Below are 17,677 nucleotides of genomic sequence, written 5' to 3'. Positions count from 1 at the left end.
AAATTATTCGTTTTTCATAGCTGTATCCACCAGAAGCCCCAGATTATGCAAATATGATATTGAATATGAACTTATCTGTATTGGTCTTGAAAGCAGAAAATTATAGGTTGAAATTGTTAATATTGTGCATCACTAATAAAAAAATCTTCTTTAAGGAACCTTTTGCTATTCGATTATTAATCGATTACTCTGAAAAAATAATTAATCAATTTGTTAAATAAAGGTTAGTTGCAGCCCTATCTTCCACATTACTTGTGTTAAATTCATCTGCCTTTCTGGTTACTGTAGATCTGTGAAGTAGAAGATAATTAGCTGTCTTATTACCAGAATACCCCACTTCAGCTGCAGATTTCTGAAGCTCTCCCAGAGTTAACAAAGCCTATTGGCTGTTTCTCTGATTAAAGAGTCCTAACTGGTTTAAGTAGTTCTCTACTGACTAATAGATAGCACTGGATTTTATAAATGTTTATCAGTAAGTGGGGATAGATACTAATGCATGCCACCCTTTTTAGATTTTCTTTGCACAAAAATGAGTTGAAATTCATGTAACCATTTTCCTTCCAGGTTACAAGTAGATTGTTTTAGCCCTTCACATTAAAATCACAAAAAAAGTTCATTGAAGATTTTGGCTGTAACCCGATTTAAAATGTTTGAGGGGAGTTAATGCTTTATAGTCCAATTCTTTTTGAATCTGTTTCCAGGAAGAGCTTCTGAGTGTTTTAGGGCTTTATCTGGATAATCTGTTTACAAAATAAAAAAAAAATTAGGAGATGTAGATGCTTGATGTGATCTATCATGTGGGAAACGGCTTCATAAAAGCATCGTGGGGGCGGCTGCCTTCTGAATTGCATAATAACAATTTTTCCACAGCGGTGCATGGCGACAGAACCTAGGCAACCTGCGCTGAAGGCTGGCTTGGCTCCTTAACTACATGCACTACACAGAACTACAAAAGCTGTTCTGCAGGAGCGGCCATCATAAGAGGCTACTGGACGTGACATGAGTCACTAATGAGCCTGCAGGCTGGTTGTAGCAGAAAGATACAGCAGTGTCATGCTAATGAAAAAAACATCCCACAGTCTTTAATTTGTGTTTAATCACATATTTTACCAGTTTAGACTATTTTGTCTTTGTTTTGACCAAAATGAAACAATGAAAAATAAATTGTTTCTGTTCTTTTTTGTGTATTCACTGCACAGTGAGCAGCTAATCAGCTTAACATCATCATCATAAATAAGCCAGTCTTGTGAAACACAGGCTGTGTCTGAATGTCCTCCCTAATCACTATATAAGGCACTATATACTGTAGGTGTTACGCCATTTTAAAGCAGTGTCCGAATGTCTAATGGATAAAAAAGTAGTGGACTCGAAATTTCTAACAATGCCACTTGAAAAGTAGTGATCGCCCATGGTCACTAGACAAGCAGATATGTCCCCTAATGCTTTGCGAGAGCTCTCCTCGCAAAGCACTGTGGGATTTGTTATAACAGCGGCCAGCTGCCACAGCGGCGACAGTCACTACCATCAACTAATTTGCGCATGCGCAACCAGATATACATCCGGATTGCCCTTGATTTTATTTAGTAAAAAAGACCTAAATTACGTTTTTCCCTCCATAAAAATATTAAGTGTACTTAATCATAATGTGATATAAGGTTAATGATGTATTCCTGAGAAAATAAAGGCATTAAAATCCATTGTTTTATCAGTCTTCTGTGCCCGATCTATGCCGGAAATGGGATCCTACGCTACTTCAGCGGCTAACTTTTTTGGCTTTGGATTTAAACATAAATTTATCCTTTCGTGTTAACTTTACGGTATATAGTGCATAAACTAAAGAAAGAAACCACTAAAATGCAGATAAACATGTTTTAATTATATTTTGCACGACTTCTCTGAGCATGTCCCATGATGACAAGCTGTTTAACAGAGAAAATGTAAAAACTATCAAAATTGTCTCATAAAAGTCATTAAAAATGTGTATTAGCATTCTTTAGTGAGTTAAGGATAGAAATCAGTCATTTTAGTACCATAATTACATTATTTACGGAAACCCGGATATATATATGGTTGCGCAAATGAGCTGACGGATCTAAGAGTTAGGGTGTTCAGACACAGCCAGTGTCCTCCTGAAAGCGCCATTCTCCTCCTTTCCCTTCCTCCTCATCAGCATGTTGTCTTTTATAAGGCTTGCTCTTTTTACACTCCTACAGTTTGCCTTGCAGCAGAGTTGTTGTTAAATGACGGAGTGTGCTCTTTGCACTGACATCTGTCTATTGGCATGTGAGGAACAGACAGCAGAGGACCAAAGGGACAGAGGGAGACTTACCAAAATAAAGGATGAAAGAACGTGACTGAAGGGCCTTGTGGGGAATGTTGCTGTGGCATTATCTTGCCATAGGAAAACCTGTTAATCAATGTTAATCATAAACCCTGGATATAACTCTTCCTGCTTCCATGAAAGCAGGTAGAGTTGCTTTCATAGCGGAGGATTTTTGAGAATTTTTGAAAAGACCTGCCCTATCCACTTTGAAAAAAAATGCAAATGCACAACCCTGTACCCACTCCCAAGAGGGAACGCCTATTAAATGGAGCCTAGGTGGAAGTTCAACTGAAGAAACTCATTCCTTTTATACATCCACCTGTGACACAGCCAAAAGCTTTGAACCACACCTCCACGAAAGCCTGTGGTCCACTGTCGCTTCATGCTTGCTCACCATGGACAGGTTCTCTCAACCTGCGTTATCCAACTGGACTCCAATCTTCCAGGTCCCTGAGTAAGGCTCTAGAATCAGCTCATGCAGTCCACTGGATCTCCCCATAAAGCTCAGCAGACCGTCTCGCCAACCAGCAGTCTACAGACTGACCAACTTCATCTATCTCCATCTCCAGGCCTGGAAGGAAACTATTCTTTGCTTCTGTTCATGCATATGTATCAAAATTAAGTGCTATGTTCCCTGCCAAGGTCTGAGTGCCAAAGACAAAGTAATTGTATCAATAAATTTCGCCTAATTGTGTTTTCGTGTGAGTTTTTCAGATTGAAATGTCTGCAAGAGCATGCAAAAGCCCATTTCCCCTCGTGCACGCTCTTTTTAAAAGTTGCTGTTTGCATCGCTCATACAGGCATACTTTCCAAAAGAAGATGTGCAGTTTTTTCCACTATGTCAGACTCACCAACGGTAGGTGAAAACGGGGACGAGCATGTGGGACAGCCTTACATAAACACATCACCAGAATGATTGACAATTAGAATGACCACTCATTTTCATGATCCACCTGGAAAAAGAACATCCTCCACTATACGTTTAAACTGAGGGCTTGGTAACATTGGCGCAAGCAGCTAATTGATTCATATTGTAGCTTTAATCAAAAGGTAGCGGATCAAGTTCAGAGGGAGTAAATCAAGCATTTTTTATATACAAAAGGTCACCTGCAAAGTGCTGAAATGGTTGATTAATTCTTTCACAGCAACATAATGTGTTTCTAAGTGCACTTTCGGACAAGTTTGCCAATTAGAGCAAATTTAAAAGGCTAAAGTACATTTCTTTTAATTCCAAATACAGCAGTGTAATATTTAGCTGGCTCTCTGGTGGATAACCCACTCTGGACTTATGGCATTGCACGATGGAAAACCTAATTCAATGAAGCAGGTTGTAGTTACTCAACAATTCATATGACATTTCTGTTATCCCAAAGTTCTAAGGTAAGCAGCGGAGTATTTGGGACCTACTGTTTAAACAAACAAATGTAAAGAAAAGTCATAATGCCAGATCAGCCAGGCTTTGGGAATGAAAAATGTCTAGATTCACACTCAACTGCTGTACTAATCGGGTCTTAAAGGCCTACTACATGTTGTACCAGAATGTGAAGAATGTAGGCCAATTGTAAAGCGAGTCCTGTAAAACAACACACACCAGAGTTCAGTCCAGTCAACACCTGCCATGCCAGAAGTCAGCCAGTTGTTTTACTCTCAAAGCTGCAGTTTTAATGGGCATTGGGCATTACATCAAAACATTTAACTATAACAAAAAAAAAAAACTTCTAGTAGCTTCAATTATTTAGATTTTAAACTAATTGTGTGGAAGATTCAATTTTAAGAGCCAACAATACATTTGCTAAGGTGGAATATCATGTCCAATGTCCCACTATCCCTTTAAACTTCAGTGGATTCTGTCTTTTTATAACTTTGATGATAAAAGTTAATTCAGACAGAATGTATTTTTCATACTAAAAATAAAAATATTTTTAACTGAGCTGCTGCAAAATATCTCAGTGTCTCCTGAGCTATCACCTCTCAGCCTACACTACCCACTGGGTTTGAGCCAATGCTGAGTTTGATTAGTCTCAGACCAGGCTAGTTAGAGTGATGTAATCTACCCTGGATAGTGTTTCAGTTTGTCCTTTGTGGGCCTCGTATTTTTCATTGTTTGTATACTGTACTACAGCTACAATTATAGCATTAACAATGACAAAAACCCTGTCTATGGGCTATTTTGGAAATATAAACAATGCTGAAACATGTCTATACATTAAAACTGTGTAAATACAACTGCTTAAATGCTACAAGAAAGAAATAACTGATTAAAATGAGTAGGACTGAAACAGTTATTTGGATTAATCATGATTAATCAATCATTGAAATAATGGTCAACTAATTTAGTTTTTTTTTTTTTTTTTTTTTTTATAAAATATAAAATATAAAAAAATATATATAAAACCTAAAAATGGCAGTAATTGTATCAAAATTGTAACAAAATATATAAACATTTTATATTTATGATTAAAACAATGTTTTTCTTCAGTCAATATGCTCTATCCAGAACTCTTCAAGTGGAAAAGTTTTAGTTTTACAATGTTTAATTTCATAAAAAATCTTATTTAAGGAAACTTTCACTATCTGATTATTAATTGATTACCGCAATTTTCGGACTATAAGCCGCACCTGAATATAAGCCGCAGAAGCTAAATTGCATGATTTGTATATATACAAGCCGCAACGGACTATAAGCCACAGGTTTTTTATGTTTAATTACCATATGCTTCGTGCACAGAGATGATTGTCGGGAAAAGGCAACTGTTTGGGGAAGCTCCTATTTATTAACATTTCAACACAATTGAATTGAGACAATTCTTCCTGCTGGCATCTCCAACGTCTCACCATTGACTTGTTAAATCCAAGGTTATGTGCAGAAGTTCTTCCTTTGTTTACTGCCAAATTGACTGCCTTTAACTTAAAAGCTGCATCATATGCATTTCAACTATTGTTTTCCATAATGAAGGTGTCACACAAAGTGTCTTGCGCTTGCAATGTCCGTCTTTCTTGGAGTCTGTTTCCGGAGGACGTTCGCATTCCTGCGCGCGCGGCTACTTTTATGTTGAAGCAAATGTGACGTCAACATCGTGGATGGTAAAATCCATAGATTTAGGTACCGTATTACCCTAGTGGCCGTTAGCTGTAAAAGTCCATAGATAAGCCGCATTGTTATATACAGTAAGCCGCAAGGTCGAAAAATGAGGAAAAAGTTGCAGTTTATAGTTCGAAAATTATGGCAATTGGAAAAAAAATCAACAGATTAATCAATTTGCAAAATAATGCAAAATAATCAACCTAAAGAACAGTCAAAGTGGTTGAGCTAACTACAGTTGATGTTAGTAGCAGCCACTTGGAATATGGAAGTACAGTTTGGTCCTGTTGTTCCAACAACTCGGAATTCTGACATCCAATTGAAACTTTATATTTGAATTTGGGAAATTCTGAAATGTTATGCAGCATAGGGACAAATGAGAGGAGGAAAGACTAGTTAACTTGAAATATTTACATCAAAACTTGTCACTCTCAGCATTTTAGGCTACTAAGATGGAGTCATGGACAAATCAAATACAACCTATGATGACAGAAGTAGCAGGGACTGGTAACCAAATGGACTATTTTCTGAAGCAGATTTGAAGCTGACCTTTGTATTCTCTTTGGTCAGCAGCGGTTTTGACCTTAAATCTCTCCTATAAATACAACTTATAACTACATGGGGTTTGTGTGGCTTTAAGTGTTGTGCTGGGTTCATTTCTTATCCTATGGAGGAACTTTGATGCAACCAACATGCATAACTGATTCTCTGTTACTACTATGTACAAAAAAAGCAACATTCCAAATACAAACGAGTTCTTCTTTCTAAGAAAGATTCCTAAACAAAGAGAATAATCTCTCTAACCAATAGGGCTGGGTATTTTCGCCAAAGTCCTGAATCGATTTGATTTTGATTAATACAGTTCTAAATTGATTAATTTCGATTCGATACGTTTTTACAACAATGAAAGTGGTTCAACTGTGTTTCAAAATACTCATGTATTTTATTTTTTCCTGTCATATTAAACGCAACGTGCAAACTTGTTAATCAGACAGTTTAAACTTGAGATGTGAACAAAAGTGTCTCGTAGGTGCAAACTGTTTTATGAAAAGTAAAAAAGTGAAGCCTCACTTGAGCAAGCAGACGTGACACAGCAGACATGCATGAACTGCATTATCTCCACTAAACAAACCATGTTTGCAGCGCTGTCTGTAACAACCATTTGTTAATGTCTTCAGTCAACCTATTGGCTATATTTACAGCTGTCTGGCTTGAAGTCATCTTGAGTGCATCTTTCCTGTTCATTTGAATGTGTACGTCACCCGGGATGACAGGATGCATCACTATAAAACTAATCGATCTCATTCACTAGACATCGAGTTTGCAAAAATGTAAAGGAATCGATTCAAAAATTGATTAAATCGATTTTTTTAACCAGCCCTACTAACCAACAATGTACCACGTAATACCAAGCATGATCAAATGCAGTAAATCTTTGATTTGGGCCATTTACTTCTAATAAAGTGAGCAGATGGCTGATTAAATCTTACAAAGTTCAAAGGAGAGCCCTTCATCAGGAAACATTAAGTGCTCTAACCAAAATGTCGCCATTTAATCCCACCACTGAGGTTTACAGAATATTTGCTGCCAAATGCTACACAAAAATAGCAAGAAAAATGAAAGCCAAACAGACCAGTATTGTCAGTAATATAGGAGGAGAAGTAATGTTTGTTTTTTTAAAAACAATTAACAGCGGGGTCCTTTAGGTTGCTGAATCTGAAATTAGCATAGCTTATTTAGTTTGTTTTTTTATGAAGGAGGCTTTAAATCTACACATAAAATGTGAATCTTATTTTCCCTGCTGTACAGCGATAGCTGCATACAAAGTAATATGAATATTTTATAACAAGCAGAGAGCAGACTAACTAAAACAACACCCACAGTTTACAGTCATGCAGATACATGACATAAAGTGAGCTACGTTCAGTGCAGGAACTCTGACTTTCAGGAATATCACGCCTACCTCAAAAGCCGAATTCCTGTTTTTGACTCAGCTACTCAGTTTGGATCCAAATAGCATGCAATGACCCACTCATTAACCAGTGAACCTGCAGCTCCACCAAACAACCCCTGCATGACGGTAATTGTTGCAGGCGGAGACACAGAGCGATTAATGATGGGGCCAGAAGTTTCCACAAGGGTGTCTGACTGCATTAAAAAAAGGCAATGGTGACCCCTGATCTACCATTGAGCCCTGTTACAGTAAAGCCTGGTGTAACTTTCTTTTTCTCCCGGACAGAAATAACAAATGTGGTGTGGTTTCTGTGATCAGCAGAGTTCCTGAATATATTACAGCGAATTACATAAGAGTGTAAAGCATCTCCAACAAATTCCCAACATAAACAAGGAAAGAAATACCGACTGCATCGGAACAATGTTTAAAACGCGACGCCCCTTTTCATTCCGTAACAGTCTTGAGACGAGAATGCAGCTCAGCGAGAGGCATCAAATTAATCAACAGTGACTTATAACACAAAGCACTTTGAAGTGAAGGTGAACATAGCCAGATTGACTGGAAACTCTGACCCCACCGCCCTCTCTTCAACAGTTGCTTATGACTTCCCCGGAGGGGGAGGCAGACTGAGGGCGAATTCCCTCTGGTGGGCTGTGAGCTGCAGGAACACTCTGAGTCAGCCACTAAAGCTCAACCCACTGCTTTACTGTTAGTGTGTTAGAGATAGGATGTGAATTAAAACCTACAGCAAAAAAAAATATATGAAACATCTTTTATTTCCTTACCACATTATATTAAAATACACTTTATGATACTCCAACTTAAAGTAGAGCATCAATTTAAATGGTAAAGAGATGTATACATGGTTTTCAAACTTTATTAACAATATTACAACCAACTGCCTTTATAACAAAATTTGTAAATTACGTTGACGTGTGTAATTGAATCCAAATATGTATCCAGATATTTTCTGTAAAGGCCTCAGAGATTTGTTAGAGTAAATTAGAAAACAGACGGCATCATAAACACCAAAGAAAACAGAAGAGAGATCAGTAAGAGAGACAGGAGAAAGCAATAAAAACAAAGCTTTAAAGATCTCAGAGAGCTCTGCTATAGATCTATATAATCAAACCTACCAAACCATTAATCATAAAAACAGCCAAACAGTTAAAAGTAGAAATATCAGCTAATATGGCTTTGATCAAATGCAATGTTTGGAGGGAAATAACGTCTGCCATGGATATGTACCGTTTCTTCAATATGATGGAATGTAAGGAGGTAAATATAAGAAAATCCCTGACGATAACCTGCAAGAGCCTTTAAAATGCTTATGACTTAGCTATGACCTGGCAGTTCATCTTCTCTCATGGTTTGGATCAAAGACTAATCATGTATCAGAATGATCCAGTCATTTCACTATCACAAGTACAGAGAAACAAAATGAATTATCTGCATTTAACCCAGTGGGCTGCCATTGTGCAGCGCCCGGGGAGCAGCGTGAGGTTAAGGGTTTCACTCAGGAGCCCAGAGTGGCAGTCTGTGGGAGTGGGGGATCAAACTCACAACCTCAGGATTCAAAGCCCTAACCACTAGGCCGCCACTCCCCCATATTTCCAGCAAACCTTGAAGTTGCTGACAGATGCATGGAACGTGCAATGTTTGGTGAAGAATGGGAAAAGATATCAGTCTCTAAACACAAGCTTGTAGATACATACCCTAAAATCTGAACTGCAACTGAGGCAAAAGAAGTCCTAACACAGTGACGACTCAGAAAGGCTAAATAAAAAGCTAAGAGTATAGAAGAGGGTTCAATTCTATTGTCACCAAATGTAGAAAAGATTAAGTTAAAGGTTTTGTTTTTTACAAGGCACTCTAACATTTCCTGCAAAAATAATTATTTTGGTTTATGTGCGTCGTTAAACGCCTAAGATCCCATCTTCTACCATTCCCACTTCAAACTTTTAACTTGTCCCAATTTTGGCTTCACCAGCATTCAGCTCCTGTCCAGACATAAAAGGTAAGTGAGCAGGAGGAGCTAAAAAAAACAGGTATGAGAGACAGAATATTGTCTGCAGAAGACAAACAGTATCTGTAAGTGATGTTTTGAAAAAGCTGGATAAAGAGAATAACCGGACACGAACGATAAATATTACACCTCTGTGGGATTCTGCTTCTTATAGAGTAACACACCTAAAACCAGACACACATGTTGCTTAACTGTACTTTTAAGAACGCGTTTCCTTTATAAGAGTAATGGGTGGTACTACCTAAGTTTCCTTATCATCTGCATGTGTCTATTAAAGCTTGAAATACATCAAAAGTGTTTAACACCTTGTTTTAATAATTTTATGTCCCCCCCCCGACACTAGTGTTGTATATGAGTCGCAATAAACCTCTTAAGAGATTTCCCTGCTTCATCCTTTGTCAACAATATTCTCTATATGCTGTAATTTGATCAAAAAAACTAATTGGCCATACCTTTGTTATGGTGGCACGCAGTCTTTCAGCTAGCGTTGCGTACAGCCATACATTGTACACCCTTTACTAAAAGAAAAAGATTAATTGTATGCCCTATTTTGGGATGTCTTTTAAAAGGGTGTCAGCTTTAAAGGGGTGATAGAATGATTCTATAGGGTATTCTATAGGATATAAGGTCTCTGAATAGGGCGTCTAACATTGGTTGGGCTGAAAATGGCATATTTGCGGTTCTATGAGTCCTAATGGAAGCCTGGTTAAAAGCCCTAGAATGAAATGACAGGTTTTCTTCCTTTTATGGTATGCTCATGAATATTTAGATGAGCTGTGCACTGATTGGTTGGTTTACAACGAGCGAAGCTGCTGAGCAAAGATGCATCATAGCAACAAGCACTCACTCACTGAAACATCTAATTGTTGATATGGTAGAGTGACCAGATGTCCTCTTTTTCCCAGACATGTCCTACTTTTTGTACCTAAAAAATGTCGGGGGATTTTCATCTGGGATTTTGGTAGAAGTTTAGAATTGTGAGATTTACAGAGAAAAGGAGGTGTTGATGGGGTTTGAACTTCTCTGTACATCCATTTCACCCACTGAATTATTGTTATTCATCTATGACAGTATAAACTCGGTTTGCATTCTATGACCCCTTTAAGGCTGGTTTGTAATCTTGATCAACTGACTGCAGAGACAATGTTTTAAGGTGGACTTTCTCACATAAAAATATATCAAAACTACTTTTTACCGGCTTATCACAACAAATATAGCAAAGCCACTCTCTGCCATTGAACATAGAGCAGCACAAGCATCTGATCCCACCTCAGACTCCTGCATGAGTTTGATTTTTCAAAACTGTATCTGCCTGCATCAAGAGCTCAGAACCGAGACCCAACCCGTTACCCAATCATCCCCGTTTAAAATCCAGCCGGGACCGCATGGACCCATAAATAATAAAGTGGGACCCGACCCGTTATCACAAAGTCTATACACAGCCGTTTATAATAACAGAGCCAGTAAAGAAGATTGCCTCACACTCACAGATTAACCGCTGTAAATTGGCCGAAGTAAGAAGGTTTGCCTCACAGGCTGTTATCTGTATATTCTTGAATCAATTTAATTTAAGAGGTAAATAAATAAGAAAATATAAATAAGTTTCACTCTTGCTGTAACTCTATGATAGCCACATGTTAATGTATTCCCGGACATGCACCCGTGAAATAATATAAGGTGTTATACGGGTACCCGCCGGCAACTGTGACCCATAGGACTCTGACACACCTTACTTGATGCACCCCAGGAGCCTGAAAGATGCTCTTAAGGCGCTTCTGACCTGTATAATCATTTTTATGCTGAAAGCGCACGCAGTCACAGTTTCTGATTGTTTACCTAAACCTATGAAACATAGCATTGTACCTAAAAGGATCTCATTTCTTCCTCTAGGCCATCTCTAATCAAGCACACATACTTCCCAATGCCATAATCGGGACTAAAGCAGTGTTGTAAAAAAAGACAAAAAGTTAGCTGCATTCCACCTCAAAATGCAGGATACAGCCTTTCAGAAAGTCGAAATTTCTAAATTTTCCCGGGAGGATACCCCTGAACCTCCCATATACCGCGCAAAGCCTGAAGATGAGATACACCAAGGTGTACACCCTATGAAATATTCCTCGCTAAAAACCTTATGTATGAGCATGTCAACTATTCAGGGAGGGTTGTCCCAATTACTATCGAACATTACGAAGCCCTAATCATTGTGGCTTCAATTCCAGGGTATGGTGGTAGATATTTAACCTCTTGGACACTAGGCCTGTTTTCGAGAAATATGTTTGAAAATAACATGCCCAAAATGAATTGAATATATCTCAAGAACTACAGAGTTTATTTTAATTGTTTTTGTATCAAAATAAAGGCAAGACCCCAGAGAATATGTTACAAGTCTAAAAACCATCTTGGGGCGAGTGCTGAGGACCCAAATTTGGGTCAAGGTTAAGGGCTACAGGTTGTAAGTATGGGTAATATTGGGATTGGGCCTTAACAAACAGGGAGCTTCCTTGAATGGTAGAAAATAGGTTTTACCAAGCTCCTTAGTAGAGTGACCCTTTCTTTAACAGCTATTCATAGAAGGAGTCCACATCCTAATGTGGTGGAGTTTATACATGTGGCCATGGCATGGTTTTGGAACCCCTAATGTACTGATTTGGAAAAGTGACCCAGTACACTAAAGCAATTAAAAAAAGTCACATTTTTTCTCTCCTGTTCTCCCATCGTTCTGCCAGCTGACCGGCAGAGTGAAGCAACAGGTAAAAAACACTCGAACACCATTTTACTGGAAAACCGGCCTTATTCCTGAGTAAAAACAGTTTGGATGTTGAAATTATGTTGATGTTTTCCAGCCGATCATCTGAAAGTGTAAACAGGATGGTGCAACTTTAAAACTAAAGCTGTGAGGAGAACATTAGACAGCAATGATTTAAAGAGGCTCCTGGTTATCTAGAGGAACTGCAGAGATCCACAACTCATATTGGTTCCCAGATCAATGATAATCCTTATCTACCACACATCTACCTTTATCAAGAGCTAAAAACCGTTACTTAAGGAAAATCACAAGAAGTTATTTTTTGAGTTAGCCACCAGCCAATGCAGAGATACATAAAATATGTGGAAAAGGGTCTTCTGGTTAGAAATGACCAAAAAGTAACATTCATCCCTCTGAAAGAGAGCAGCGCCACTTTCCTTCGGCAGGAAAAATAAATCCGGTCAGCAATGATCAGAAGTTGTTCAGAACCAAACAAGAGACAATCCTGGAAACATTATCAAATGTTCACCTTTCTAGAAGAACAACCACCTTAAATGAAACAAACATACTAAAACAAAAAAATAACATATTCAAAGGCAGATCTACAGACTTGTGGTCCATTTGAGTGCAATATATTGAACATATGAAACATTTTAATGGGTTTAATAGTTTGTTTTACAGTACTTAGTTGTAACAACACTCTGAAAGTATAACCCCAAAGAACTGTAGTTTGTTTCCTCCCAATAACAGTGCCTGTCTGCAAGCAGTAAACTGTGATGAAAACAAATAGTACATTACGTAATACTCATTTGGCAACAGAGGACTTCACCTAATTTCTGGTAATGGAGCTGAATGATTTGTTCTGTTTTACCTCCTGATTAATCCTCTTAAAGCGAAGTGATTATTCTAATGAGCATGCAAGACATCAATCATGCTTTTTCCAACATTTCAGCTGTTGGTAAAAGAGCTGCGGACAGGTGCGCCTGGCTGTCCCTCCAACAGCTTTGCATTTAGAAGTAAAGAAAAGGCAGCCCTGTATTAAATCCAGCAGGAATAACGGGAGTTGTTTTAGTCAGACACAACCACAGAGAGAGAGTGGAAGGCAAAAAAACATAAGATAATCACCAAATAAACTACAGGTGAGGTAAACATCTTTGTCAAACGACATGCGCGGACAAACACTCGGGGGCTCAAGGGTGTTAGAGGCTGTTATTCATTATCCACTCAACTGCATTCCAGGGCTGGACAAAAGCAGTTATCGCCACCATCACTTAGATGCAAGCACAGAGACGGATTTAAGCAAGTTCTTGAACAAGATGCCCTCACCTGATAACCCCGGCACCGCTGTTGCACCATTCCCACATGTCCTACGGTTTTACAAATCAGAGAGAGGGTGGGGGAGACATGAAAGGGAGGATTCGGTGGGAGAGAGGGAGAGAGAGAGGCAAGGTAAGAGGCTGAGGAGGGCTGGAGGAGAGTGGGAGAGTGTGAACATTAACACTGAATGGAAGTGATGGAGAGTGATAAGAGCACCTCCCGCTCCCCTTTTACAGGAAGTTACCGGCTGAGGATGTGGCTGATGAGGCTGAAACAAAGCTCAACGTGGTGCTCCTCTGATTTATGCTTTCACTACAAGACATTTCTTACAAAAAGGCCTTTCTCCTCATTTTATCCCTGAAAATCAGGTTTTAGACTATCTGAAGACAAACAAGCTTGGCCTGCAGGGGCGACAAAGGCAACCAGAGTATAATGAAAGGTCAGCGTCGATTCACTATTACATAAGTCATCTCTCTACCTTACCTTATCCTGCAGGCAAAGCAGACGGCTAAAACATCAGACTCTATAACAGGTGAAACCTCTCACATGTACAGAAAATACAGGAGCTACGGTGATCCAAACGTGCCACAATTCAATCAGATCATGGACCTTTTTTTTTTTTTTATATTCCGTAAGAAAACTTCCAGCCAGTTTAGACATAAGTTTGTTCTTTTTGTCATTGCTTTGCCAGTTTTCTGCTGAGATCAGTCTAAGGCTATAATAACAACTGTGCTATCAATAAAATGACTGTTTAATTACAAAATAGAAACTTGGAAAGACATAATTGTAGTGTTTCCCAAATAAGTTAAATGTTTTACCAGTGTGCAATAGGTTGTAATAAAGTGTAATTACTAGACGTGGGCCTATCTCCATATGACCCCATGGTAGTTCTAGACCAAGTTCAGGAATAGTTCTTTACCAAGGGGGGATTTTTTTTATTCCTGGAGTCACTGACCAAAAGAATGAGCCAAAAAGTAAAAAAAAAAAAGAGGCCAGTAGTTTGTCGCTTCAAATATCAAGAAAACTAAAGAGCTATTTTTTTTCTCTTGAAACCTCTGATAAAGCAGATTAAAAATGTGATCATATCTTAACATCCTTAAAGCTAAAAATGCAACAACTTCATTTTAACATCATTGTCAAAAAAAAAAAAAAAACTGTAAAGATAAGAAAGGATCACAATCATTTTCCATTTCTGTGCCAGAGTGTATCATTATTCAATTATAATACATTTATGTAGTAATATGTAAATACGGAGCCTATAACTGGGGCCAGTACCCGTCATACAGAGGCCCCTTTTGGCCCCAGTCTAGAACCGCCCATGATACTAAACCTTCACCATAGCAAGATTTCTAAATGGGTTTCCATCTTTCTTTCATCTTTTCTCCTTTTTTCTGTTTTTCCTTTCCTGTCCTACCTACATTGCAGTTTCCATATAATCTTTAAAACTCCCTGCATGAATTATAATAAAGCAATTTATATGCATAAATCTAAGGGAACACTTTGGGAATAGCCGTACTGCTCCACTTGTGAAAGCAAAATCTGATGGGATAATTTTGGCATCAAGGCAATGCCAAGAGACACTGTTAAAAAAAAAGAAAAAAAAAGATGATAAGGAAAGTTATGGCTTGGAAAAAAAAAAAAGTAGAGTTATATATCCTACAGCTACTATGTCTGATAAAAATGCTGACAACAGGCCTTAACTGAGCAGCCAGACTAGCAAACCACATAATATCATCCTGTTGGACTCGAGTAATTATATAACACAAATCTCCACAATAAATTGGTACTACTATTATGTCCAGCATTTATTTTACAAACATGTTGGAGACTAGGAATCAAAATAAAAAGAAACGAGACAGTAGACTGAAAAAAAAGTTGCAACTGCTTTTGGCATTTACTTAATCATATTTAGTGACTTTAACACAATTTTTTTTATGTCCTACCCTGCTAACATCAAACAATGGTGTTAAAGTCACTAAATATGATTAATTAAATGTCAAAAACGGTTGCATTATTTTTTTCAGTTCAGATGTTATATTATTATAGTGATTGCCTTTTTTTAAAGCAAATAAATCTTATATATATACATACATACATTATATATATATATATATATATATATATATATATATATATATATATATATATATATATATATATATATATATATATATTATAGTACATAACAACCTATTCCTGATAAGTACTGACCTAGAAGATCCAGTGGGAAAAACAGAGTAGTATGAAGTATAAAACAAACCTAGAGGAATAAGTTGGGAGAAGAATAGATGGATAAATAAGTGAGATTTAGTGTCTGATCTTAAAAGATATATAAACCAAATAGTAAACAAACCGATCATAGATGAAAAGCAGAGCTGCGTGTGATAAGTGGCTATTGGCCAAAGATAAATCATTGAGAATCTGTTGGATTGTGGCGCTTTTTGCCTTCCATACAGAGCATTTCTCTCACCTTTTTTAAACTCCTCCAGCATCGTATCCAGCTTGGTGTCATTAAACACAAAATGCAGCGGGTGGCTGTAATACTTTGTGATGGTTTTGAGCGACGTGCAATCATCCGGGTCAACGAAGGCCAGATCCTTGACAAACAGCAGGTCCACTATGTTGGACCTGTCGCCCTCAAACACCGGGATGCGGGTGTAGCCGCTCTTCATGATCTCAGACATAGTGTGGAAGTCCAGGGTGGCGTCCCCGGGGATCATGAAGCAATCTCTCAGCGGCGTCATCACGTCCTCCACGGTTTTGGTCCGGAGCTCCAGCGCGCCCTGGATGATGTTCAGCTCCTCCTTCACCAGGTCGTTGTAAGGGTCCGTAACGCGCAGCATCTCCAGCAGCTTCTCCCGGTTATACACGGTACCGATCTCCTGTCCGAGCAGGTAATCCAGCAGCTTGCTCACCGGGTAGGACGCCGGGAAGGTGAGCAGCATGAAGAACTTGGTGAGGAAGATGGTGTTCGCTCCCACGGCGAGGCCGTGTCTGGAGCAGATGGCCTGGGGCACGATTTCCCCAAAGATCACGATCCCTATGGTGGACATGACCACGGCGATCAGCCCAGAGCCGGCGATGTCATCCAGGAGGATGGTGAGCGTAGTGTTCACCAGCACGTTCCCGAGCAGCAGCGAGCAGAGCAGGTAGTTCCCCTGGCTCCTCACCGGCTCGATCTTCTTGGCGTAGTTTTTCTCCCTCTCCGTGCCGCAGTTCTGGACGATCTGAAGCTCCATGGGGTCCAGAGCCATGAGCCCGAGGTTCAAGCCGCTGAACATCCCGGAAAGGCAGAGCAGCATGGAGATGAAGATGACCTGGAGCCAGAAAGGCAGGAGGAACTTTTTCTCCTCCACCACTATCACCTTGGTGTCATCCCCGTCGTGGTAGATCCACGTGCTCTCCGACCACGGGTCGCGCATCCCGGGCACCGCCGGCGCGGAGGTGGCGATGCAGAGGTAATACGCTTTACTCCTCTCCGTCTTCCGCAGAGGTTTCACCTCGATTTCAACTATTCCGGATGTTTTCCGATTCAATATGATGTTGGGCAATATAATTATATCCGAAGTCCTAATTCCACAGGGATGCGAGCCGGATGAGTCCTCCTGGCTCTGGTTATCCCCGGAGGAGCTGTCAAAGCCCCCCACCGCCCGGCTCCGCTCGTGTTCGGTGAACGCGATCTTGGACCAGGTCTCGTTGTTGATATTCTGCCCGTAGACCCTCAGTTTGACCCGGGAGCGCTCGCTCACCCGCAGGTAGCCTTTATCCATGAAGGAAATGTCGTCCGTGTCCTCCAGCCGGAGCCCGATGATGACGGTCTCCTCGGAGCCCTCCTTGCCGCTCGTCGGGGTGACACAGCAGCCGGTGACAGTTAGGAAAATCATCGCCAGAGCTCGGACCCGGCTGCGTGACGCCATTTTTGCAACGTTGGGTCCCGGGGATAACGGATCTGCCATATCGATGAGCGTTTGGGGCGAGCGAGCTCCTGAATGAAAAGGGCTTTGGAAAATCAGAGCCAGTCGGAGTCCGACTTCATCTCCGCTCAGGGCTGCCGTGACTTGTGCATCGGGGACCTACTCTTTCCCACTGCGTGTCCGACACTGAGGAGCAGCCAGCGCAGGCTTTCAGGCCAACTCGTGCCTCACTCACCCCCCTCCACCACCACCCCCCCTCTCCCATCCAACCTTCAGTCTCCTCCAAGACGGGCGAAGGGAAGGACCAATCAGAGG

The 17,677-nt window shown here is 39.8% G+C and overlaps 1 protein-coding gene across 1 annotated transcript in view; it reads right to left on the bottom strand.

Annotated features, from left to right (window-relative positions):
- Positions 1-17,614, bottom strand: part of cnnm2b (cyclin and CBS domain divalent metal cation transport mediator 2b) — a 71,347-nt gene extending 53,733 nt beyond the window's left edge. The window contains exons 1-2 of the mRNA XM_038284697.1: positions 15,919-17,614; positions 13,458-13,498 (exon numbers count right to left, since the gene is read on the bottom strand). Coding sequence (XP_038140625.1) covers positions 13,458-13,498; positions 15,919-17,404 — 1,527 coding nt within the window. The 5' untranslated portion in view covers positions 17,405-17,614. The remainder of the gene's footprint in view (positions 1-13,457; positions 13,499-15,918) is intronic.
- Positions 17,615-17,677: the final 63 nt, after the last annotated feature.

Source organism: Cyprinodon tularosa, unplaced genomic scaffold (genome assembly GCF_016077235.1).
Source record: "Cyprinodon tularosa strain WSP-4 unplaced genomic scaffold, ASM1607723v1 ctg201, whole genome shotgun sequence".
Classification (NCBI taxonomy): Eukaryota; Metazoa; Chordata; class Actinopteri; order Cyprinodontiformes; family Cyprinodontidae; genus Cyprinodon; species Cyprinodon tularosa.
The sequence above is the reverse complement of the archived record's forward strand: the minus strand, read 5'-3'. Positions and strand labels throughout refer to the sequence as shown.